Genomic DNA, 26,701 nt, shown 5'->3' with positions numbered 1-26,701 from the left:
TTGGTCCTCCATATCTGCAATTCATATTTCCATAAGGACGTCTTGTGCCAAATTTGGTTGAAATTGGCCAAGCGATTTTAAAGACGTTAAAAAAGTAAAAAGTTTACAGACGTACAGATAGACAGACAGACTGACGGACGACGGACAAAATGTGATCATAATAGCTCACTTGAGCTTTCAGCTCAGGTGAGCTTATAAAATTTTAGCATGGGCCGATTGAAAACAGTGGGCTTATCCCATTCAAAATGGAAACTCTTCTTATGTTTTTTTTTTTAATTATAGGTCTAGAACTAGCTAAGAAAACATGTGCATAAACTAAATGGATTCAAAGTGATTTACACATTTTATTAAACAGCCGCATGCACGTTAAAGCCTTTTTTTATTTAAAACAACAAAAAAATAAATGTCATGTCGGCCCGTAGTTAAAAGGACAAATCATACGCATGCAAATTTTGTTAAACTAATTAGTAAGAAAAGTGCATATAAAATAAATTAGTAATGATTGTTAATTACATATTCAAATGATGAAAATATAATATTTCTAAACATTTTTTTTTTGGGGGGGGGGGGGTGTTATGACACGTTATGATAGATCGCCTTCAGCTCTAAACACCAAAAATAAAAGTATTTTCAAATTGATTTTAAATAAAACAAGCCGATTTTTTTTTTTTTTTTGGGAGTTGATTTTAATCAACTCTCCTATGCAGTTACTCTGGCAAACCGAAAGTGAAACAGTGTTTGGACCTAAGCACAAATCATCGCCACTGACAAGATTTAGTTCTTGAAAATAATAGAAAAATTCGATGTAACGTATGCTGAAGCATTGTTTTTCAAGGAAACTTATGTATAAACGCTTTGAAAATAGTTAGATTTTATATAATACGAACATGCAATTTAAATATGTTTGTAGACTCATGTGTTCCTACGCCAGAGTGTAATAAAGTCTCGTTCAATCAGACGCTCGGCTGTCTCCGTAAATTTCTGACAAGCAGAGAGGCTCTCTTGCTTGTCGGAGATTAACGGAGACAGCCGAGCGTCTGGTTGAACGAGACTAGAGTTCGATGTCAATAGTGCTTGGATCCATACGATTTTTAGAATTGCTTCGATTACTTATACATAGTTTGAAATCTATCTTTAAATATAACACAACATGATTCATATGGGGTTTCTCGAAATTTTTGTCGGAAAAGTATAACAAAATTCATATCATAAAAAAGTGCGTAATTCGAATACAGACTAGAAACTAATTGCCATGCAAGATATGTTGATTTTAAAATAAATGATAATCGATAAAATCAACCCCCCTCAGTACTTTAGATTGTGCTCATCTACATTTCTAAAGTGTTTTTATAGTCAAAACAAAACAACCCCCACCCCCCCCCCCCCCCCCACCCCCAAGAAAAAAACCAAAAAAAATAAAATAAATAAAAACAGACAAATGCACAATCTTGTATGTAATACATGTTTAGTATAAGAAAACAAATAACCTTTATTACAATAGTTCCCAAACCATCCAGGGTGACATCCTGAGTCACAGGAACCATTTACATCATTACATCCAGTGCACGTGTAGCTACATTTCTCTGCACAATATTTTCCAAAGAACCCATATGGACAAGCTAACAAAAATATCAATTAAAAAAGTTAGTTAGTGTAGTTGTATGTTTGTTTGTCTGTCCGTCTGTCTCTTCTTTATCTCTCTTTCTGTCTGTCTCTTTCTGTCTGTCTCTCTTTCTTTCCGTTTCTGTCTGTCTGTCTGTCTCTCACTCTCTTCCTCTCTTACTTTCTCTCTCTCTGTATTTGTTTGCTAAATTGGTGCCAAAAACATACAGAAAACTTCCATTTCACAAAGCTCGTTGTAAGCATAGGTAGAATAACCATCGGGATAAGGAGGATGCGTCCTGTTGTTGTAGTATATAACGTATCTTCCTCTTTCCTGGTTTGGGCATATTATGTTCATCGGGTTAGGTATTGTTTCTATTGTGAAGTTCCTGTCCATGAAGCAAAGAATTCCATCTTCTTTGTCTGTTGTGTTTGATACGTACACCGAGAATCCCAAAAATCTTGAGGCATACACGTTGATCATATCTAATGAAAACCCCCACTTAAAATCAAACATGAATAGAGAGAAAGTAAAATGCTTTTATTATACATTGTGCATAAAATGAGTAATAAAATAATAGAAAGAAACTAATTAATAATTCACGAATGTACTAGAATTAGAATATCTAAAAAAAAGTACCCGAATCTATATATTCCGCTCTATAATATATAACAATATGATGGATTATATGTATTCTTTCAAGGTCCACCCGCCACTCTGCGATTGATTTTTCATTGGCTGATATCACACATTGTCCTCCAGTAGCAGACAGGTCTGAATACAGACCGTCAACAGCACGCTTTGCTCCCCATCCTCTTTCAGGACTATGATAAGGATACTTCTCCCATGCTGACTTATTGAACCCAACATTTTCTGTTTGAAGACAAAGTGTCTTTTCTATTAGCCAAATATATATTTCTGATAAGATACACGTCAAGTTTTAGTAAGTGTACAACAATTATAAGTTAGAAATCACAAAGAACATTAAAATGATAATTTTTTACAAGCTTAACTGTATCTAACTCGTGCAGGCAAAGATTGAGTTAGATCATAATAATGTTAAAGGGGGAGATAATTAAAGTATTACCATTACCATGCCTTTTGAAATATTTTTTTTCAATTTAATTTAGGAGCAAATATCATGGACGATAGCTTTCTCTCGCCCCCCCCCCCCCTCTAGATTTGATGATATTGCACTCTCTACCCCCTGCAACTCCTGTCATACGGTTATAAATCATGGATATTGTATCAATTTTAACTGTAAGAATTCAAGAATAACACGTGATCAAAACACTCTTTATGTGTTACACTACTCCCCTGCATATACTACATGTATTTTGAAGAAGATCACGATCTGTTAAATCTGATTTCAAGTTTTGAATATGTATTGCACTATTTGTTTTAAATAACAATTAAAAAAAATTCTCATCCCCTGTTATAACTCTAGTGGTTACCTTCTCCCATCCCCACATCCCCAACACACATACACACTCGCGAATCCAAAGCTGATAGGTGCTCTTAAAGAAACTAGTACTGCTGATACCCTGTCTATGATGTATACCTACTGTCCATGCCTATTAAAAATTTGGTTTGTTATGGTCATTCAGAAGGTATAACTGAATGGTATAGTGTTATCCTGAATGTTGGTTAAACAGTTTTGATATATGTGCAACTTTTCCCGATCAAGACAAAAGCAAAGTGAAACTTCAACTAAGGAATATAAGAAAAAAGAAAACATTGGTTTGACAGTGAATATGTATTTATTAAATCACAATTTCTTTGACCATAAATATTTGTGTAATAATTACAAATAGTCCTACCGTATGTTACACCTCGACAGAATAAAACGCTCAAAGTAATATAAAACTTTGTGACACCCATTGGGGTAATGCTACCATTGAGTACATGTACCTGTAAGTGAAAACATATAAACAATACAACAATTCCTATGCGAATTTGAACGGAAGTTACAGTTTGAAAGATTAAAAAGCATAGCCCATAATTTAAAAGAGAAGTGGTCATTATTTCAACTAAATGCTACTCAAGGGATAAAACCCTGCCAAATGCTACTCACGGGATTAAACCCTGCCAATTAATGAGTAAAATTTAATTGGGAGGTTTAAAACCTTGACTGAATGGCATACTGTATTTTTGTCATTTTTCATTGCATGTCGTGAGTACTTTTCATTTATACTTAATTGACTGAAAGGTAAATTGTTCAATCCTACCCCACCCCAACACCCCGTTTTAAAACAACGTCATATTAATTTAAATGGTTAGCAAACATTTGAATGTCGGTTATAAACTTTCCATCATTTCAAATATAAAGTTGTCGCCGGTTTTCTGTTCGTCCGTCTGTCAATTTTTTAAATTGTTTTCTTTAGAAGTGTATGGCGAAATGTTAACCTAATTCGCAAAAATAACAATGGCATAATTTAAAATTTATTCAAATATTGGTTTACGCCCTCATAAAAAAATGTTCATAAGATACCTATTTTTTTAGATTTATCGGTTTGCTCTCAGTCAAAAATAATGATATTAACAATCAAGCTTTTTCGTATTATCGTCGAAGAAAAAAAAGACTACAATTATGTTTGCATGTATTTTGACTTGAAGAAGCTATGTTATCGTTAAATTGAACAATGGTTTAAATATTACTTACAAACTAACAGAGTTATGACATTTTGTCACCTTTCCAGACCATTCATTAAACATTAATTTTGCTTAGTGTCAGTGTCACATGAATCATGATATCATACTGATGTGATTTATGTAAAAACTTGTTATGCTTCGGTACGAACGCCTTATATCAAAAAGCCTCGACATGGTGGATGTTTGTGTATATCTTTCCATCCAAATTTTAGAATTATTGTTGCCTTGTCTTTTAGTTTTACATTTGACAAATTTATTTGATTATTTCAAATGAAGACAATAATCATGCTATGCTTCGAATCTGGTTAATCTGACTTATATACCTATAGTTGTTTTTTATTTTTTTATTTTTTTATTTTTTAATAATTCTTTATTCTTCAATAATGCAAAAATATTGCAGTAAATTGAAGTAGTTTAAGTAAGAAAATACTCACGGTTAATGATAACGAACTTCCACTGTTTATTCAATTTGCGATGCAAATTAAAACATTTTGAAAACTGAACTGGAATGAATTTTCTACAACTTAAAATGCTATTGGGTAATCAAGAATAAAATTATGTGTTCAGGATTATTTATTTTTCCTTTTTAACGCATACATTTCCGTGACCGGGTTTGTCTGCGGATATAATAAGCGTTCAAATATCAGTAATAAAAAACAAAGTGTGAAGGACTTTCAATGATTTTCCAATTTTAAATATAACCATCGACCAATAAAGCGTTTAGTGAGCTAGAAAAAAAAAACCCATGTTTTATGCAAATAATCTAAACAATAAAAATTAGAGATTCCTATTTTCCGTTCCAATATTCATCGATTGTCAGGCATATTAAACATCAAGCAAAATATTTTATCAGATTATGTGAATTACACGTATGACATATTAGTTGGTTTACGTTATACATTATACGAACTAGTAAATCACACAAATTGTTCTGTAACCGTCCGGTTTTCTTAATTGGCATGGTTAATTGTGATTATGTAAGATTAACTAAAATCTCAAAGTACGTTCCTTCAGAAAAGTGCATTCAGTTGTATATTTTTAATCATTATTGTTTATCATTTAATGTAAAAATTTTCTTAAATGAATGCAAAAAATTGTTATATTAATTTTAATTGTTGACCGAAGTATTGAAAAGTAGAAATCAAACTAACAATATAAAAAAAAATGTTATATTTTGTAAAAAGACGTTTGTATCTTCTTTAAGCCGATCAGCAACGTACCAAAGTGTAAAACGACGTAAAAAAGTGATACACATTAAGAGGAAGTTTATAATTACCGTCAAAGGGTTTTTGGATTTTTTTTTACATTTTAATGAGGACATAGGGAACTAATTCTAAATAAATTAAGCACGTGCAAACATTTTAAGCAAGGATAATTTTCCTGTTTTTTATCCTAACTCTACGTTGACTATATCATTTTATTATACTTCAGTTAATATATTCTATGTCAAATGATACATGATATTCTATCTAACCATGAAATAGTTTCCTTGATATCTGTCCATGCTAAATAGCCAGTAATAAGGTATATCATATGTTTTTTCATATACTTACAAAATGGTGATATTGCAGTTTTTGAGCCTGTCTTATCTTTTATTGTTACATATAAAACTGTCCCTTCATTGGGTTCTTGTCCTTTAACAAGGTAATTTGTATGCTCTTGATCTACGTAATCTTAAACTTTAACTTGATTTCAAGCAACATATCATTTATTTGACAACTAAATTTTACCAAAATACGTATAAAGATTAAATATGGAACTTATATAATCGAAATCGCTGCAACAATGTAGTAATCAAACCATATCAACTTGCCGAACTTGTGTACTTAATCTGTATTTCTGGTTGCTCTTGACGCGTTATAGTGTTTTGTGAACAGAAACTTCAATATTATTTTATTCCTGAAATGAAAATACTTCACACTGGCTTAAGTTCTTAGAATAAATAAATAGATAACCCTTAAAAATATTATATGTTGGATTTAAGTAGAAAAATGCAACCTTATTTCATTGATTTTAAAGTTATCTGCGCCATTAGCGAGGTTAAGGAAAATACTGGGTAGAGAGATGCATATAGTTTACGCACAATTACATTCAAATGTTTTCTTTCGTATCAAATACATGTATAGTTGACCTAATGATTGAGTAATAAAACAATCTTTACAATCTCCCCACAATCATACAGATTTAAAGACGATAATACAAGCTTAGATAGTTTAGGGGGTGGCAAACATTGCGGTAGACAATTGGGATCATTAACATTAGGATACATGTTACAACTGGAAGTAAATGGGGTACACAACTATGTGAACATTGAGAACAAAAACCAAGTGCTAAAGAAGTAGAACTAAGGATTCTTTTGCTTAACTGACTCTCATGACAGCTTATTGAGTAAGTTATAGCGGTGTGTACAGTGTTTTGTAAGTTTATATGATAGATAAGTTACGGATGACGGAAAAGGTATTGTCTTACATTATCAAACAGGAAATATTCTGGTTTATCTAATGGATAAAAGGTATATTCTTTCTCATTGTAAAAGTATATGGAAATGGATTATATCACAATTAAGAGTATATCTCAACCTAAACTATGTTTATATACGTTATATATGAATACGTTATATCCCGTAATTACTTCTTATAAGTATATCATTGAAGTCTCGTCTGTATAACTAAAATAATTCTTGAAAATCGATAACACTTATCTGACAAAGATAATACTTTACAAAATCCGGATTTTGAAGCAATGACAGGAAATCAAATAACATGGACAAGTTTAAAGAAAACACATTTCCTGGTCAGGTTACTTTTAATACAGCCTACGGAAATAGTTACACGCTCACGAATGATGGCACGTGCTAAACAAAACAACTTGACAGCACATACAATGACCCTCCATCCCTAAAGTTTAAATGAACAATACACTTAGACAGTACAGCTAGTATATACATGTTCTAAAACTTCATTTTGTAAAGCAGCTAAAACATATTAAATTCATTTATAAATTTCTGAATTCAAAACTCTTATTCGATTTTATGGTTGATAATTATTCGTTCCGAGATACTCATTCACGATCTTTTTAAAGGGGCATGGTCACGATTTTAGTCAATTTCTATTTCTAAGTTTTTATTATTTTCAATGCATTTCTAATGATCAAATATAATTTGAGAGTAATTCGTAGAGTTATAAGCAAGGAACAGGGCTCACAATTCTTTGTCATGTAAACACGGCTCGTGCCCTGTTTTTGTTTACATAGGTTCAATATTCCAGTAAAAAAAAATTTCTAGCTTATTTGTCTATCTTTTCATTTATTTTAAGCATATATAAACAGTTTCTAACGTTTAAGACATTCGTTTTTGGTTAAAAACTGAATTTTTACTTCATAACGTTCAAAATGTAAACAAACACTTTGTTTACATAGTAAACAAACACTTTGTTTACATAGCGAAGAATTTCAAGCTCTGTAACTCACTTATAACTCAACAAATGACACTCAAATTTCGGTTGCTTATTAAAACTGCCTTTCTAAAGCACTGTAAATATTAAAATCGGAAAAATAATTTTTGTCCAAAATCGTTTCCATGCCCCTTTAATGAATGTAAATTAAACATATTCCTGCAACTTGTCGTTAGTTCGTTAGTTACCTTTATTGTTGTGCAATGTGTGAACTGTATGAACAGAAAAGAATACGCTAGTAGAAACAGAAATATTGATATCAACGATATATTTGTAATATGTGAACGTGAGATGACATTATTCCGTAGCGCATTGTACATTTATTACATGATCATTTCTATTTTTTTTTCTAAAAGGAAACAAATTGTTTTCATACTTGTAATCATATTGATACTTACACATGATTCAAAATAGCTATATTTCAAAAAAATTGATATACACTTATACATTCACTGAAGAAAATATTATCATGAATATATGAACATTTTCATTGCATTGATTTAGGGTGGTAATGAACCACGGGTGGTAACAACGAGATTTATCATGAGAGATGATAAAAATTGATTCAAACGATTTTGTCGCAAATCAATGAATAGGTGACACGGCGGAAGACAATGCGGGATACCAAGACCTATCACAATTAAGTTACAAATTTTGTTGATTGAAGCTTAAAATGGAAATCGATTCTTGTAATACATGTACCTTTAATAACCAGACAAAATTTAATAATTTATGTGAAAATAAATTCACCAAAACTGTTATGTTTAATGGTAGTGAGGGCATTTTAAACTGTAAAGAAATAAGGAATAAGGAATCATTCTTTGAGTATTATGAGGTGATAATTTCGGTCGGGGCGTGATCAAATCCAATAAAGCCTGAAGGGCTTTATGATAGATTTGATCACGCTCCGACCGAAATTATCACCTCATAATATTCAAAGAATGATTCCTTATTACTTATATTTATATAATTTTAAGCCATCGTACGATTAAATATATAAATATAAATTAGCAAAACCCGCTGGCGCCTCAATTTGGCGTCATATGTATTATGGGTTATATAGTACAAAATCGATACGTAGTGTCATCACAGGCAAAGACACTAGAAAATGTAAATATATCTGATATAAAAGTGTTAAATGTAGTTATTATTCATTTTTTGAAATATGGTCAACAAAAAAAGAAATGAATTGACCTAAATCAGAAAAAAATGTTTTTAATATTTCCCTTTTCGTACGGTTTCTCCTTTTTCTTCTTTCTTCTGATCTTGTTTATCGCGTTTCTTGGAGATAGCTGAACAGAATTTTACGATTGTACGCCTGCATATCTAGTTGTGCACTCTCGTTTAAATATTTTAATTTTGGGTTGGTCAACCATATTTTTGCAGGGTAAAATGGGATTGGATCTAGCATTGAATCCTATGGCAAAAATTGTACACAATATTGTGTATAGTTTTAACTTTGAAACCGTTAAAGCTATTTACATGGAGTCTTTAGATGCATATATTGAGTGTTACAGGCAATTTATATATGGTACATTAGATATGGTCCTTGGGTACATCCTTAGATTTGGAAAATTACTGAATATCTAAAAAAAACCTGTTCACATCCCCACCCCTAAACCATATGTATCCTTGTTTTACTTGTGTCAAGGGGGATCAAATTAATATCGTTATAAACACATCATCAACTCACCAGTAAATATGAGGAAACTCCTTTAAGGTGTTGAAAGAGAAGGCATATTTTATTCATAAAGCGTTTCCAATTGATTTTGTTGAGCATATTTTTGGTTTTGACAATTTTTTTTCCAAAATGGTACTGCAAACCTTAGAATTCATAGGCTACTAATATAAATAGTTACGTATAATATGAAGCAAATAGTCAACAATTTTTAAAAACTATTGCATGTACTATAATTTATCATGCATAGACTCAATATTGTTTTTCCCTGGAAAAATGGTATCCAGGAAAATTTTGTTCAAAATTGCATGAGTCATATTTTCAATAAGTTAAATCAATTTATTTTATTTTATTTATTTTTTTTTTTTTTGGGGGGGGGGGGGGTCCGGAGCGTCCCTATTTCTCTTTGTTTTGATATTCACGCATGTTTAAAAATGCGATAAAATAAATCATATGTTAAGATTTTACTTTTACTCACTAAAAAGAAAACAAACGATTGAAATAGTTAATCGTCATATTTAATCGTCATATTCACAGACTGTCATATTTAAAAAGAGCAATATCATTAGTATCCAATCGTATTTACGATAAGTGCACTAGTATACATTCCAAAATGCATCATTGTTTTCTTTGCCTATATAAAGAAAAACACTTAGGTACGTGTAATATATACATGTATATAATGATACATTCCATTGTCATTATTAAATACTATCTTTATTGCATCCTTAGCAATATATAGCCCTAGAAACTGAATCAGGTTGCTTAAAGCAAGCTGAATTGCATTTGCAAACAGTCCTTGATATATCACATCCACCAGTGTTGTTTGATACACTTACCAAAATTTAATGAAACAAAACAGATATGTTTTAGCATGCAAATATTCATATTATAAATAGGTATGCAGCTATCTCTTGGCAGTATATAAATATACATTTAGTATATATATAGTATACATACATATATTTGCCGTAACTAAAATTACAAAAATTATTTTACAATGAGAAAATGACAATAACAAACCGTGAACTATCTCAAAAATCCATAAAACGAAAAAATAATGTGAAACAAAAGGAAACTTGGAAAGATTACATATTTACCAAAAAATGAAATGCAACAATAGTGTGTTACATTTTATTTCTGCTTGAACTGTTCATATACTAGTATAATGAATATTATTTTAGAACTTTACATTTTCTAATATATGTAGCAATCAAATTAATAATTTGACAACTACATGTATAAATGTGTACTTGTATAGTTATATTAAATAACAAATGACCAGGACAAAAATAAAGATATTTAGAAATGATAATTTTTGGGTTTTTTTACTCTAGGAAGAAAATAATGCTGACCTATATAATATGAATTGAATAAAATATTTTGAAAAGTTGTTACAAAAGAAAAACATTACATTCAAACAAGTTTTTCTTTGTACGGTTTTTAATCATAAACCTTAAGTGTATTCAAAAAGAAATAAATAAATGTGTATACAAAATTAATGTGATAAAATTCAGACAGGTTACAACATATATACAATAAATGACAATTTAAATTAATGACCACATCCATCGATGCGATATTGCATCAAACACACAGAATCTCAGTTCCATTATATAAATAGCGCCTGTTTGGGGGTGTCAATTTCAGCTGTTATCCTACCAAACATTTATTTTGTTATACTGAATTTCTTCAATTTAAAGAAAACTTTACTGTTTTTACATAGGAATAACGTGAATTCTACGGCGAACCGTACGCGCATAATTTTCGCGCATGTAATAATTTTTAATGTTACCCGTTGCTAATGCTGAGGGTAATAAAATGGATTATCAACTGCGTCTAAACCAATCAGATTTCAGTATTTAACATGAAAGTATAACAATACTATATATACATGTATTGTCTATTTATTAGTTGCTGGCCCTTGGAGATGATCGTAGTGAGATGGTCCGCTGAGTTGACCCAATTCTTGATATCCGGCGTTTTCATCCGCTGTATCATACATCCCAGGGATGGAAATTGAATCAGTGTCCTTCTTTTTTTCTTGATTAACATCTTGTCTCTTGCATGCTTTGTTTCTAAAAATCCTGTAACATTAAACAAACTTTTCATAATTTGCCGGTAAATGAGTGGTTTGCTTATAATGTATTTATATGCATTCGATCTTGCTTATGCGGACTTTGTTAAGATTTTTGTTTTAGTTTATTCCATTTTAAATGTTGGATGTTTAATGTTTGATTTGAAAAATCTTTTATTGATTTTCGTTTTATCAAGCTGGTTGGTTTTAATTTAAATTGATGTACAATATTTGTATGCAAATACATAAATTACTTAATTTTACTTTGTTAAGCTGAATTAACATATAACTAATAGTTGTGTTTCTTTTATTTTCTCGCGTAATGTTCAGGATGTATCATTTAAAAAGAAACACTTGGTTGGTTTTCAATGAAATTTAAATTGCAGATAAAACGCAAACATATTTTAGTCTGCTTATATAAAGGAACATTTATATTGTGATTGCATTTGTAATTATATTTGATAGCAGTACGATCTGTGATCATGTAAATAAATAATAACATACCAGATTATTGTAAAAATGTTGACGAGCAGACTGATACAAAGGGCTGTAATCACTACATACAAACTGGACATATTTTCTGTGTTTGGTACCGGTGATTGTTTACCTGTAAAAATGAAAAAAAAACTAACAACATATATTAAACCATATTTAAGCAAAATATCTTTACTGTAGCTTAAATTTAATTTGTATACTTTACAACCTTGGTTACAAGCTTTGTCACAGAATACCCCGAACTTGCCTACTGGACAGTCTCCATTACATCGTCCTGTTAGTCGATCACAACCTGACGGACAACACGTACATTGTCTGTCGCATTTGTATCCATAGAAGCCCCTCTTACATCCCAAAGTACATAAACCAGTAGTGCCATTACAAGTACTATTTACACAGTTATGGTTGCATTCCAGAGAACAGGAAAATCCATAATGATTTGAGTCATATTCTGTTTATTGAAGAAACAAAGATTTACAAAAACTGTTGAACAATTAATAATAATTCAAAAGTTCACATACCTTTTTAAGCCTTTGTGAGTTAGGGGAAAAAGCATGTATATCTGTCTCGCTTGTTGTTTTTTAATTATTGTGATTCTTACCGTCACATTGAGACCCTGCATAGTTCTGCACACATCCATTAAAACAGGTTGCGCTTTGTTTGTCGCATATCCCTCCTACACACCAAGGACTACATGTTCTATTACATGTGTCTCCATTCGGTCCCGATGTGCATCCCTTTGTACAGCTACCACTGTTTTTGTCACATACTCTTCCGATACAATGTAATGGACACAGTGAACTACAAGTGTCTCCCCAAAAACCAGACTTACAGCTGTTACATTGTCCACTATACATAATACAATTTGGCTCTTTGCAATCTGCAGGGCATTTGAAATTACAAGCCGGGGGGCCCCAGTATCCGTCTACACATCCATCGGTACAGTTTCCAACGCCATCACAGACATTATTTCTGCAAGTTGTCTCACATCCTAAAAGCCATAAATTATTCAAGTTATCTTTTGTTTTGTGTTTGTTTCTTGTTTTTATTTTTTATTATAGACCTGTGTTATGATAACTTATTCAGCAAAAAATTAAATGAGTTACATTTTCGTTTTACATTAGATAAACCATGTTGTAATAAATACTCAATTTGTATCAACTTTGTCTGGAGCGGATCTCCAAAAAAGCTTCTGGAATAACTAGTACGAACCTTTATGAACTGACTGAGTACGCTAAAATCATTAAAACGAGGCCCAGGGTGGTATCTAATCAGAAAATATTTTAACATTTGGATGCAATAATTTATTGTTGAGACCTTAACAAAGGATAGACTTCTACATTCGCTGAATACATTGACCTGATTTGCACCTGGATAAACAAGACATAAGAGGAAATGCGACGACAGACAATTCAACTGGTTTAAAAATGTGGATTTCCTTAATTTTAGAACTAACTAGACAACATGGAGATGGTGTCCATCTCAAGGGGCCCTGCGTACATAATGGACAATATGATAAAAAAAAATTCAGAAAAAAATGCTTTGACCTTGACCTAAAACTATCAAAATTTCCACCTATTCAATCTCATTATCACATACATACCGGCCTTTTTTTTTATCTGAACTAATTAACTAAATGAGAAATAATCTATGGTCTAAAACTGATTATAAAGAGATTTACTATGACCTTCACATTGACTTGGTTTAAGGTCACTGCACGCCATTTGCCAACAATTTCTGTTAAAGTAAAGTATAACCTAAGCCAAACAAGACTAAGTAGAGGGTATGTATATGCTCTTATAAGGATGTTTGTCTGATCTGATTAGACCTTGACACTAAATCTACAAACATCATATACAGTCACTGCATACCCTTTAATCAAAGGCACTATGTTAGTGAAGTATGAGCAAGATTAAAGAAAAGGGAGAGAAGATATGCTCCGGGCAAGGACTTTTCAGGTAATTCTGTACGACCTTTACTTTTGATTTTAGAAATTGGTTCAAGGTCATTGCACACCTGTTTTTCATAAGCTTTGTTATTCAAGGATGAGCCAAATAGGGCTAAGTGGTTAGTATATATGCTTTGAAAAAAGGATTTTTGCAAAGTCTCCATCAATTACCGGTTATTTGATTTTTAAGCTTGATTACCATAAACTTCTAATTCACAGACTTCAAGGATTGCCCCAAATACATTATCTTCCAATGCGTCGTACGTGGTCTCCACAATGACGTATCTAGCTGTCTGTTTACATGGTATGTCTATTATGTTTGGAGGTAAGTTTGGGTATGCTGTATTGTCAGTGTAACAACGAGTTCTATGTAACGTTGCCGTCTGTGTTGCTGATGAATTCGAGATATCTAAGTAGAACTGTCTGAACCGAAACTGTTTCCATTCACCCATCCTATTACCTGAATAGTTGAAAAAAAACCCAATAATATGATAAATAAAAATCAGTAAGTTTAATCATGGTGAATTTAGAATGGAGAGGCAATTATCAACGGTATATATAACACGTAAATTTAAACAGATAAATAATAAGATGCACGCAAGCATAGTAAAATAGCATTTATCGAAGGTCCATTCCCTTTTAATTTCGAATGGTGACAAAACCAAATTGATTTATTTGCATCACCTATTCAGATCGATTTTACCATCAATTTGAAATAATAAGGAACATTTTGTTGCATGTGATGTGATTTATTGGATACATCAAAGTAGAACTGACTGAATTGATACTACAACCAGACGTTGCTTTATTCCCCCACTTTTTTTGCATACAATCTTATCAGCATATTTAAAGAACATAATTTAGACCTTGTTAGATATGAATAAAGTTTATCATCTGTCCTAGGGGACATGAAATATACAATACTGGTAGAAGGTTTTTTTTAAATGTTTCTCTTACTATAAGTCAGTAGGTAATTAGTATCAGCAGATTAAGTGGATGACACTCTAGTCTACATGACTATAACTTTAATTACTACTTTAAATACGCAAATGTAGAGAATAAAAAATCAAATATTGGCAATTTAACCCAGTCCCTATTGGGCAAAGCTCACGGAATTGCTTTTTCTACCACTAAAATGCATCATGCCACATTTTAAACGAACTGGCAACTTAGTTTTTTAAACTTCAAACATCTCAATTTATTAACGCAAGACAAATGACGAAAATTATTTGCAATAGCCTACCCGATAGACTTTAAATTAAAATGAAATTCGTTTCATTAAAAACTCGACAAATGTATTGATGACATTGTTTTAAATATGAATTGTGTGTATGCTTTTGATTTTTTTTATGAGAATAAAACAAAGGAATGGAATGCAATACATACCGTCTCTTCTGTAATAGATTTTGACATTGTTTATACTGTATGATTCTCCAAAATCCACCTGTAGCCAAGCCTTGGTGTTATTTGGCGCAGTATGGGAACAATTAAGATCGTCAGTCTGAAGATTGCCATCATTAGCAAATGAGGCTGTCTGTCCATTATAGGTCGAACTTTGGGTGAGTACTGTTGTGGGTCTTCTACTTAGATTTTCTTGTTTAAAAAATACAATACATACTATATTTGTAACAATATGTTGATATAGGTTTAAATTAATTCCACAAACTGTTACATAACACGATTGCTCCACCTTTTTATCACATCATCGTAAAAAACGTGCATCCTTCAGTAATTGTATTACTGTAATAACACTCATCTTATCATATCACCATAACAAGAATGCTTCGGTAGGTTTTAATTATATTTTCTGGTTTAAGCGGTTTGTGATACATAAGGAAACGGAAAGGAGTAGAAGTATCCATGGCTTAGACGGTGCATGTTTTTCTTTGTATTTCATAGCGGGCAATATTTGTAAACAGATAGCCATGCTATGACCTTGAATTGCTAGTATTACATAATGGTCACTATGATATTTATGTGTACCTAGATGCTGCGCACTGAATGGTGTTAATGATAATTGACAGAATGAACTCTGTGACTCTTGTAGCAATGCGTAGTATTCCTAAATGATGTTATGAAACCAGGTCATAATACGGGCAGAATAATATCCAAATTGAGAGTTTAACAACATGTGACATATTTGGCGATTCTGTGTCTGCAACGATAGCTCTAGTACTCTATATTGAGTCATGTATTGTGTATTCTATATATTAACCTTTGTAACCTTTTATGCTGTGTATGAATGAACGTATTGTGAGTAAGTGATGCCTCATACTAGGTGGGGGACTCCGAGACCCAGGACTCGGAGACTCAAATCCTGCATCCAGACTCTTTGATTGGCAGTTTTGACGGTTCTGTTACTTTATTTAGGAATAAACTATTCATCTTAATTTTGAACACTAAATGTTCACTCATGATCGTCGTAAATGGGCCGAACTAGTCAGAACTGTCCATCATAAGTAAAATGTTATATATACCCATGTAAAATGATGTTGAACAGATTAAGATTTAGAGATTCCGCTTATAGAGATAGATTCTGAGACTCCTGATTTGGGCTGCTATTAGCTGATGTTATTGTAACTATACGATCACGCTTAATAAAACCGCTTGAGAAAGAAATACTGGACTTGTCATCCATAAGCTTGAGCTGACCCTCAATAGGATCCTGTAAGACAGAAGGCTTACATGAACTTTCTTGGTGCCAGTGACCAGGACTGAGCGAAGTTCAATACAGAGTAAGGTAAGAACCATTTCTATATGTCTCTTATAGCTATCTCGAAGTAAACAACTTTGTCTAAGCAACCAATATGGCGACAGGTGATGGGTTTGATAAAAAAGAATTTAAAAATCAAATGGAGCAATTAGAAAAACAATTCGCGGGGTTGGGTCAGAACAATGAAAATAAAGGGCAAGAAACAGGTCAAAAATCCCAAGAAAAAGAGCAGATTAAACAAAATACTTTTGAAACATATCATGATGCTAGGCCGTATGAAACTCGTGAAACTCGACACCGAGTCTCAGATCAGGATGATGAAAAAGATTTTTTCATTGGTCAAGTTAAAGCTATAACAGCCGCACTCTCAGTGCCCCTATCTTCTGTGATAACTCCTTTTGAGGGAGATGCTCAAAAATTTAAACAGTGGATAAAGGAAGTTGAAAAGTACAGTGTTATGTCTGGGAAACAAGGTCATGAGATCCCCATGCTTGCATACATAACGAGTAAGGGTTCAGTTGGGGATTATATTAAAAGGTATTTAGATGAAACAGATGCGTCTGAAGAAATCCCATCTTGGAACGATCTTAAGGAATCCCTTAAAAATAGATTTGCAGAAATAACAGATCCCCAACACGCGTTAGCAGTAATGCGTAAGACTCGACAACATTCAAATGAAAGTGTTCAGTTGTTCGCCGAGAGACTATTGCAAATCGCGGAAGACGCCTACAGTAATGACAGACTAAAAGACCCTTTGATACAACAACAGTTAGTAGATATCTTTTGTGACGGGTTGACATTCGACTACCTCAGAATGAAAATGTTGCGAGAAAACCCTAAAGATTTAGAATCCGCAATTCAAATAGCAATGCGAGAACAAAATCTGAGACAGAGGCTAGCGATAAGAGGGTCAAATATGACAGAAATTGTACAAAGTAATGACAACAGACGAACTCTTTCAAATTTTGATACTACTCTTCCCTTATTAAAGGATAGAGCAGATAATCTTACCTCAGTAGAAACAAGGCATGTAGAACCAATGGAAATTGACCATGCGCGTAATAGTATGTGTTTTAAATGTAAACAGACGGGTCATAGGGCTCGATTTTGTACTCAAAATAAATCCCAAGTCAGGTCCCGTCCTCAAATAGATAAACGACCCAGTCAAAACAAACCCGTCCATAATATAGAGCAGAAACCCCGTTCGCCTGTGGAATGTTGGAATTGTGGTAAAGTAGGTCATGTGCGTGCAGATTGTTGGGGCTCGCATATGTATCAAAGAACACAGCAAAATCGGGGCAGACCATCAAATCGTCAAGGCCGAACATATAAATCTAGCGACCAAGTAAATAGGGGATCGTCTCAAAATTTCAAATCACGCTCTTATTTTGACAAACAAAAACAGGAAAACTAAGACGTTCTTCCTTCGTTGAAGCCCGAAGAAAGAACTTTAAACAAAGACCTACATATGAAATTAATTTTACTAACAACCCCAGTAGCTGTTTATTAAAAGTAGGTAAAAATAAATTTAGAGCCTTGGTAGATACAGGTGCAGCCGTATCTCTAATTAGTAAGAAAATGTATGATAATCTATTTCCCCGCCCCAAGTTGTTTAAAAATGACATCCCCTCTTTACAAGCAGCAAATGGCAATTCTTTAATTGCGATAGGGTATGTAAATATTTCCTTTAAGATTTCAGGGTTAAATTTAGACCACAAACTTTATGTGACAAAGGGACTCAACCGAAACATGATTCTCGGTCGTGATTGGCTCAAGAAAAACAATGTTCGTTTATACTTTGATCTTGGACTCATGCGTATTGATGGCAAAGTATACGCGGAACTTAAAGAAGATTTACACATCTCAACTATTGTAAGAACTCCTAAGAAACTTATTATGAGACCAAACACGGTGACTGTATTCTATGGAAAAATAAATAACAATTTTCCTCTGGAGAAAAGTGACTTGGTTGAAGTGAACAGCATAGACAATAACTGCATTATGGAAGACCCAGGACTATATTTAAAAGACGCCGTTTGTAGAGTTCGGAAAGATAAGAAAGTTCCAATGATCTTCGTTAACCAAACTAACAAAAATTATAAAATTCCAAGAGGCTACATAGTAGGACGAATTACCGCATTAAAACAGAAGGAAATCTCAGAAATACAGACTACTCAAGACACAAAAGAAGAAATTGATGTACCTAAGAGATTTGAACACTCAATCAAAAGACTTGTGAGCAAAAACAATGATTTATTTGCAAAGAAAGACAGTGATCTTGGAGTGACTGATACTGTTAAAATGAAGATAGAAACTGGAGATCACCACCCAATAAAGAACAGACCCTACCGTGTACCCTTAAATAAAAGACAGATAATTGACAAGGCCATACTGGAAATGATGGACGCAAAGATAATTGAGAGATCACAATCGCCTTGGTCATTTCCCTTAGTAGTGGTGAAGAAAAAGGACGGATCAGACCGAATGTGCGTTGACTTTAGAAGCTTGAATAAGATAGTGAAACCCGTATCATTCCCGCTACCGTTGATTGATGACATCCTATGTTTACTAGGTAAGGCAAAATATTTCACTGCACTAGACTTAAAGAGTGGATATTGGCAAGTGAAATTAGAAGATTCAAGTAAAGAAAAAACGGCCTTTGCATGTCACAAAGGACTATTCCAATTCAACCGGATGCCATTTGGGTTGAGTAATGCACCAGCAGTCTTTCAAGAGCTGATGAACATAGTTCTTCAAGGACAAGAGGAGTTTGCCATCGCATACCTGGATGACATTCTTATATTCTCAGAGACACCGGAAGATCATCTTCGGCATATTCAAGACGTTTTCAACCGCCTAAGGAAGCATGGACTTAAAATGAAGCTAAAGAAATGTAGTTTCTTCAAGGAACAGACAGAATATCTTGGTTTCATCATTGATGAACATGGCGTTACACCTGATCCAAAGAAAGTCGAAGCTATAAGAAAGTTACCAGCGCCCACTACAGTCCGAGAAGTTCGTGGCTTTATAGGTATGTGTAGTTATTACAGGAGATTTATACCGAACTTCTCTAAGATTGCGGAACCATTGATTGACTTAACCAGAAAATATGCAAGGTTCAAATGGACGCCATGTTGCCAAAAAGCGTTTGACTTTATTAAAGAAAGTTTAACGGTAGTGCCTTTACTAGCATATCCAGATACTAATAAGCCTTACATCCTGTACACCGATGCCAGCGACAATTGTGTTGGAGCGTGCCTTACTCAAAAGACAGATGAGGGAGAAGATAAGCCAATATATTACTTATCCCACAAGCTGAGTAAAACTCAAGAAAAGTGGTCAACCATAGAAAAGGAGGCATTTGCAATCCATTACGCCCTTCAGAAGTTAGACCATTATTTACACGGTGCTCAGTTTACTGTAAGAACAGACCATAAGCCGCTCAAGTATATCTTAGAATCTCCAATGCAAAATAAGAAAATTCAACTATGGGCATTAAGTATTGCAGGATATAACTGTAAGGTAGAGTACATAGAAGGAAGATTTAACTGCTGTGCAGATCTCTTATCCCGATTACCGACAGTCAACCTCGAGTGTGAAGAGGAAGAACAATCAGAGCATGATGAACCAGATGTTAAGGACAATTTCTTTGAAGTGAACGTACTTAACTCCAATGCCTTTTCGCCTAAGAGATTGGCCAGATGTGAAGTTAATCAACACGACGAACTGGTCAAACCCTTTATTGATCTACCAGAAGATATCAACATCAAAGAAAGTCAACAACACGACGAGCAGATCAAGAAACTGAAGAATCGGTTAAGTAAAGGAACAGCAACAGCAACCGAAGAAAAGAAGTTCCTGGAAATTGATGGTTTAATGTACTATCTTTCAGATGGAGACTCAGAAGGCCCAAAACTTCGCCTGTATGTACCACGTGAGTTAGAACTTTTAGTAGTGCAACAGTATCATGACGGACTTGGACATATGGGAGTGGACAAAACATATGACGTAATCAGACAAAAGTACTACATACCAAATTTGTACAAAAGGTTATACTCTTATATAGAAGGATGTGTAGTATGCCAAACGAGGAGCAATAAGAAAAATCAACCTCCACTTCAAGAGACAGATATACCACCTTTTCCAATGGCTAAAGTAGGACTTGATCTATCAGGACCATATCCAACATCCTTGTCGGGAAACAAGTACATAGTTTCTTTTATTGACATTTACTCTGGTTGGCCAGAAGCTTTTCCCGTTCCTGATAAGTCAGCTGACAACATAGTACACCTTATCTTAGAAGAAATATATCCAAGATATGGCTGTCCTCTTCAAATCCTCACAGACAACGGAACAGAAAATGTGAATAAGAAAGTGGAAGAAACTTTAAAAGAATTGAATATCAACCATATCAAAACATCTTATTACAGTCCTCAAGGTAATGGTAAAGTAGAACGATTTCATAGAACTCTACATGACGTGATGGCTAAGAAAACAACAGACAACGCTCAAACATGGGATATTCATCTTAATCAGACGTTGGCAGCCATTCGTTTCCATCCTAACGATTCGTCAAAGTTTTCTCCATATTACCTTATGTACAACAGAGATGTCGTATTACCTCTTGATACGTTGATGAAACCTCGAAGGAGATATGCGGGAGAAGATCAACACAAGATCGCCCTTCAAGAACAACATAAAGCTTTCCTGCTAGTACATCGTAATATGAAGGAAGCCAAGAAGAAACAGAAAGCGCAGGCCGATAAGAAAAGCAAAGACGAAAATTTTCAGGTAGGTGACCCTGTCTACCTTAAGAACAACAGAAGACAAAATAAGTTAGATAAGAAGTGGCTACCATATTATCGAATCATAGAACAGAAAGGACCAGTTAGTTTCGTGGTGAGAGATCAATTGACTGGATTAACCACCAAATGCCATGCACGACAATTAAGACTGGCAGACATTTCGCACTGGCCCCTTTCACAAACTACTGAAGATGGTGGAAGAACTCTAAGGAAGACTAACTATGTGGTGCCACCAGAAGATGAATCGTCGTCAGAAAATGAAGACATGCAACCAGAGCCATTGGAAAGAGCTATACAGTCCAAACAATGGGAAAGAGAAGGATCTTCAGACGAAGAGGATATTCCCCTAGCAGAACTTCAAAGACGTATAAGAGCTAAGAAGATCATGGATGATCAGCAGTATAAACACGAGAACGATCAGACCGTAGATTCAGAATCGGATGAGACCCATGAGTCAAATCAATGTGGTGAAAATAGTGGTCAAGACTATGAAATACCCTTAGATAACCCTAATGTACCCTTAGATGAAAATATGGAAATAGATGAAATAGTCTCTAAAGTAGGTCTAGGCTTCAAACCAATCCCTAAACCGCGTAAACTAACCCCTAAACCCCGAAAGAAAAAATGCAAACAAGAATATGCTGAAGATTGCTTGGCTATTTTGAAGCAATTAACCAAAGTACTGGAATAATTAAGTTGCTTTAATGTAGATGTAAATAATCGTGAATGAGCTTAGCTTTGTATATATTGCACGTTTTTAAAAATATATGACAGGATGACCCCCTGTGACATTAAACCATGAATTGAGACACGCTGACTAGCAAACGCGAACATAGCCCCTCGGTTATTTGTATAAATATGCGGAGTTGAAGAGATTTAACATATACTCGAAATATATAAAACAGCGACTAAGTAAAGAAACTGTAAGACTAATTTTTGTAAGTGATTTAAGATAATTCGTAAAAACAATCAAATTTTGCGATCAACATCTTGAGTTTGGGACAAGGTTGCTCAGGTTTTCATGGTTTAATGTCTTATGACTAAAGATATTAAAATTGTCCCTATGAATGCACTAATGGCGGAATTGCCAGTAATTAATTTGCAACCCATGAAATCCTCGTCTTGGGTGGGAAGCCCCTAGTTTTATGTATGTTTAACTTTGGCAGTAACAATCACGATAGGACTTTGTATTAAGAAACGCAAAACTATTAAAAAGTGGGGTGGTATATGCTGTGGTGGTTGCTGGACAGGTTGTCGAAAAAGGGGTAGTGACGGAGATAAGAAAGGTTCTTCCAAAGACACTGTATTTTGTTGTGTGAATCAAGAGAAATGGACCTCTAGTGACATTATTGAACTTGAACCAATCTCGGAAGACACTAGGATCCAAGAGAAACCCCGACGGAGCGGAAGACTCGAAACTCACAAATTGACCAGTAACACGGGGACAATGTCGACCAGACTAGCACAGCAATTACTTGAAGAGGAGAAAAATGAAGAATCTCCATGGACCAAATACTATAGACCGGACCCAGAGCTGGCACGTAAATACCTGGAAGAGAAGGCCGCGATGTCTACGCAACAGAGGAACGCAGGAGACGCTCCGCGAGAAGTCGCCTCGCCATCCGCGCCGACCCTCTATCCACGGGTGCCGAAGATGGATGAATAATTAAGCTGCAGCCGTGAAGAAGTTGTGTATTCCTTATAAAGGAATTGTGAAATTTAGTGAAAATTAAAAATGTGAATTGTGTAAAATGTGTTAGAGTAGAAATGTGCGTTATCTTGTGCTAATATAAATCTCGTATTTGGTGATTCACTCTGGAGAACTTCAGGAAGAAACCGATAGACTCCGAACCTATGACGCTAACCTCGCCCCTAAGAAGGAAGAGATATTTTGTGAACTTACAAGCATTCATTCACTTTGTATATATATGTGACATTAAGCTTAACCATACTTAGTATTACTTTGATGATGAATTACGATTATATTCAACTATGGTTATTTCATCTTGGTCATTATTATCATACTTTATTCATTATTGTTTTCATGATTTTAATGCGATATAATCAAGCTATATGATTTTATGAACATGTATACATCCTGGGTATAGATTTGTTTTTATAGATGAATGGTGTTCCAAGCCGGAGGTGGAAACATGTCACTTGTTACTATCTCTTAACATAGATGTTCTGACTGGTATGTCACTAGGAAGTTCGTCTGATCAAGGGTAGATCAAGGACGCTTTCCTATTCCGGGCGCCAGGCATGAGAAATCTCCCTTCGGGATATTTCTTCTGTTTGGGGGACGTATGTAAACAGATAGCCATGCTATGACCTTGAATTGCTAGTATTACATAATGGTCACTATGATATTTATGTGTACCTAGATGCTGCGCACTGAATGGTGTTAATGATAATTGACAGAATGAACTCTGTGACTCTTGTAGCAATGCGTAGTATTCCTAAATGATGTTATGAAACCAGGTCATAATACGGGCAGAATAATATCCAAATTGAGAGTTTAACAACATGTGACATATTTGGCGATTCTGTGTCTGCAACGATAGCTCTAGTACTCTATATTGAGTCATGTATTGTGTATTCTATATATTAACCTTTGTAACCTTTTATGCTGTGTATGAATGAACGTATTGTGAGTAAGTGATGCCTCATACTAGGTGGGGGACTCCGAGACCCAGGACTCGGAGACTCAAATCCTGCATCCAGACTCTTTGATTGGCAGTTTTGACGGTTCTGTTACTTTATTTAGGAATAAACTATTCATCTTAATTTTGAACACTAAATGTTCACTCATGATCGTCGTAAATGGGCCGAACTAGTCAGAACTGTCCATCATAAGTAAAATGTTATATATACCCATGTAAAATGATGTTGAACAGATTAAGATTTAGAGATTCCGCTTATAGAGATAGATTCTGAGACTCCTGATTTGGGCTGCTATTAGCTGATGTTATTGTAACTATACGATCACGCTTAATAAAACCGCTTGAGAAAGAAATACTGGACTTGTCATCCATAAGCTTGAGCTGACCCTCAATAGGATCCTGTAAGACAGAAGGCTTACATATTATTACAAACGTGAATAATTATCACAAATCAAAATATACCAATTTTTGGGAGTTAATTTTAATCAACGCTCCTATGCAGTTACCAATGCAAACCGAAACTGAAACAGTGTTTTGGCCTAAGCACAACTTATCACCGCTGACAAGACTTAGTTTATGAAAATAATAGATAAATGCGATGTAATTTATCAAAAGCATTGTTTTTTAATGAAACTTATTTATAAATACCTTAAAAATAGTCAGATCTTAAATAGTACGAACACTTTAGATATTTTTGCAGTCGAATGAATTCCTACGCCAGAGTTCAATATAGTTTTGTTCAACCATCGGCTGTGTCCGTAAATCTCCGACAAGCAGAGAGTAATTCTATATTTGGAGGTCGCGACATCAAGCTATCACGTAACCTGGTGTTGGCAGGGAGTATCTCTTGCTTGTCGGAGATTAACGGAGACAGCAAAGCATCTGGTTTAACGAGACTTTGAGTTTATTATTGCTTTGATCAATACTTGTTTAATGTAATTCGATTACTGATACATACTTAGATTGAATCAATTCTATTTATTAGTATTACACAACATGATTCATTCGGGGTTTTTGAAATTCCTGTCGGAAATGTCTGAGAATTCATATTATAAAAAAATGCGTTATTCAAATACAGATTATACACTACTTGCCAAGCAAAATAACATATCGTTGTTGTTAAAATAAATAATAATCGCTAAAATCCACTACTTCCGTATTTTGATCTATTACGTGAATAGACAGGGGCATGGTCTCGATTTTGATCCAATTCAGTTTTACTGGTTTTTTTTTTAATTTACATTGCTTTAGGTATGTGTTTCTAATGATCAATTTAAATTTGAAAGAGTTATGAGATACATTGTATGAGCAAGATACAAGGCTCACAGGTCTTTGTCATGTAAACAAGGCTCGTACCCTGTTTTTGTTTACATAGGTTCAATATACCAGTACAATTTTTATATAAGTTTGTCTGTCTTCTTATAAAAGCTTTTGGTAGCTATATTAGTTTTAATCGCTCCTCATCTGCCACTTAACGCGCAGTATTTGATAATTGTATGACTCCATTAAGCTGATCGTTTCATGCTTATTGTTGCCCAGGTTAGCGATTTTGCCATTGGGCATGTGTTTCTTTGTTTTTTTTTTTTTTCAAACTGAATATGGAATGAGGCGTCCTATTTGTGTATGAATATTTAAAATTAGTTCCCTGTCAATAACTTGTTTAATGGACACGCTTCGCAATTATAAACATATTTGAAACATAAAAAATCAGTATGTTTTGGAATAACTATACAAAGGTTTATATTTACCATAACAATGAGCACAACATAGCAAACCAACGAGTACAATCCATTTTGGGTGAATCATTTCGGTGACATTTCAATAAACGACTTTATCTGAACAGAAAGAATGAGGAAGTTTAAAAAATGTAAACAATGACTGGATAAGAGATCAGACAGAATACACTTTTTTCCGGCTTTACATTTCAAAATTTAAAAAGGATGCATTTTCTGGCCACCACATTATTTCCGCCGTCACAAATTGTCAGCCTTTTTTTCGGAAATAATCTTCATGTTTTGTCCACCGTCACAAATTTTCACCTTTCCTAAAATTTATAGTGTTTGTTAACTATAATTTATTAATAATTTCTATTAGGTATATATTTGTTTAACAAAAACATAACTTTATCTAAGATAACCTGTTATTTTTTGCTTGATAGTCTCTCAAACGTATACCCCCTTATTAGTTGATATAGCTTACATGTTTGTTTACAAACATTGGTACCACTGTAAGTACAAAATAGATACAATCTACAAGGCACAAAAATATATGTTATAGTAAGAACATATTAAAAAAATAAGAATGGGGCAGAGGGTGGGAAACGATCGAGACCTTTCTTAATCGCGTAATTTTTTTATGTTAGTTTTCATACTTTACAGAGGGAGAAATAAAAACAATTGGAATAGAAAATGTTTTAAAAGACTTACTCTTAATATTCCTACCTTAAAAATTGATCCCCGTTGTGGCCCCACCCTCCCCCGGGGATCATTATTTTCACAACTTTGAATTTACACTACCTGAGGGTGCTTTCACATGCGTTTCAGCTTTTCTGACCTAATGGTCCCTCTTACACAATTTAAAATGTTATGCTCCCGGGCCCGCGTTAGGAAATCTGC

The 26,701-nt window shown here is 33.9% G+C and overlaps 1 protein-coding gene across 1 annotated transcript; it reads right to left on the bottom strand.

Moving 5' to 3' along the window:
• Positions 1 to 10,715: 10,715 nt before the first annotated feature.
• Positions 10,716 to 25,924, bottom strand: LOC117688483 (delta and Notch-like epidermal growth factor-related receptor). Its single transcript, XM_066066163.1, has 7 exons — positions 25,835 to 25,924; positions 15,292 to 15,498; positions 14,105 to 14,365; positions 12,559 to 12,948; positions 12,205 to 12,408; positions 11,967 to 12,069; positions 10,716 to 11,472 (listed from the first exon to the last, which is right to left on the bottom strand). Exons 1-7 carry the CDS (start codon positions 25,890 to 25,892, stop codon positions 11,289 to 11,291), a joined length of 1,407 nt encoding a protein of 468 aa, XP_065922235.1. The 5' UTR covers positions 25,893 to 25,924; the 3' UTR covers positions 10,716 to 11,288.
• Between the last annotated feature and the right edge of the window lie 777 nt (positions 25,925 to 26,701).

This window comes from Magallana gigas, chromosome 1, assembly GCF_963853765.1.
Source record: "Magallana gigas chromosome 1, xbMagGiga1.1, whole genome shotgun sequence".
Classification (NCBI taxonomy): domain Eukaryota; kingdom Metazoa; phylum Mollusca; class Bivalvia; order Ostreida; family Ostreidae; genus Magallana; species Magallana gigas.
Note: the sequence above shows the minus strand (reverse complement) of the source record. Positions and strands in the feature narration are given on the sequence as shown.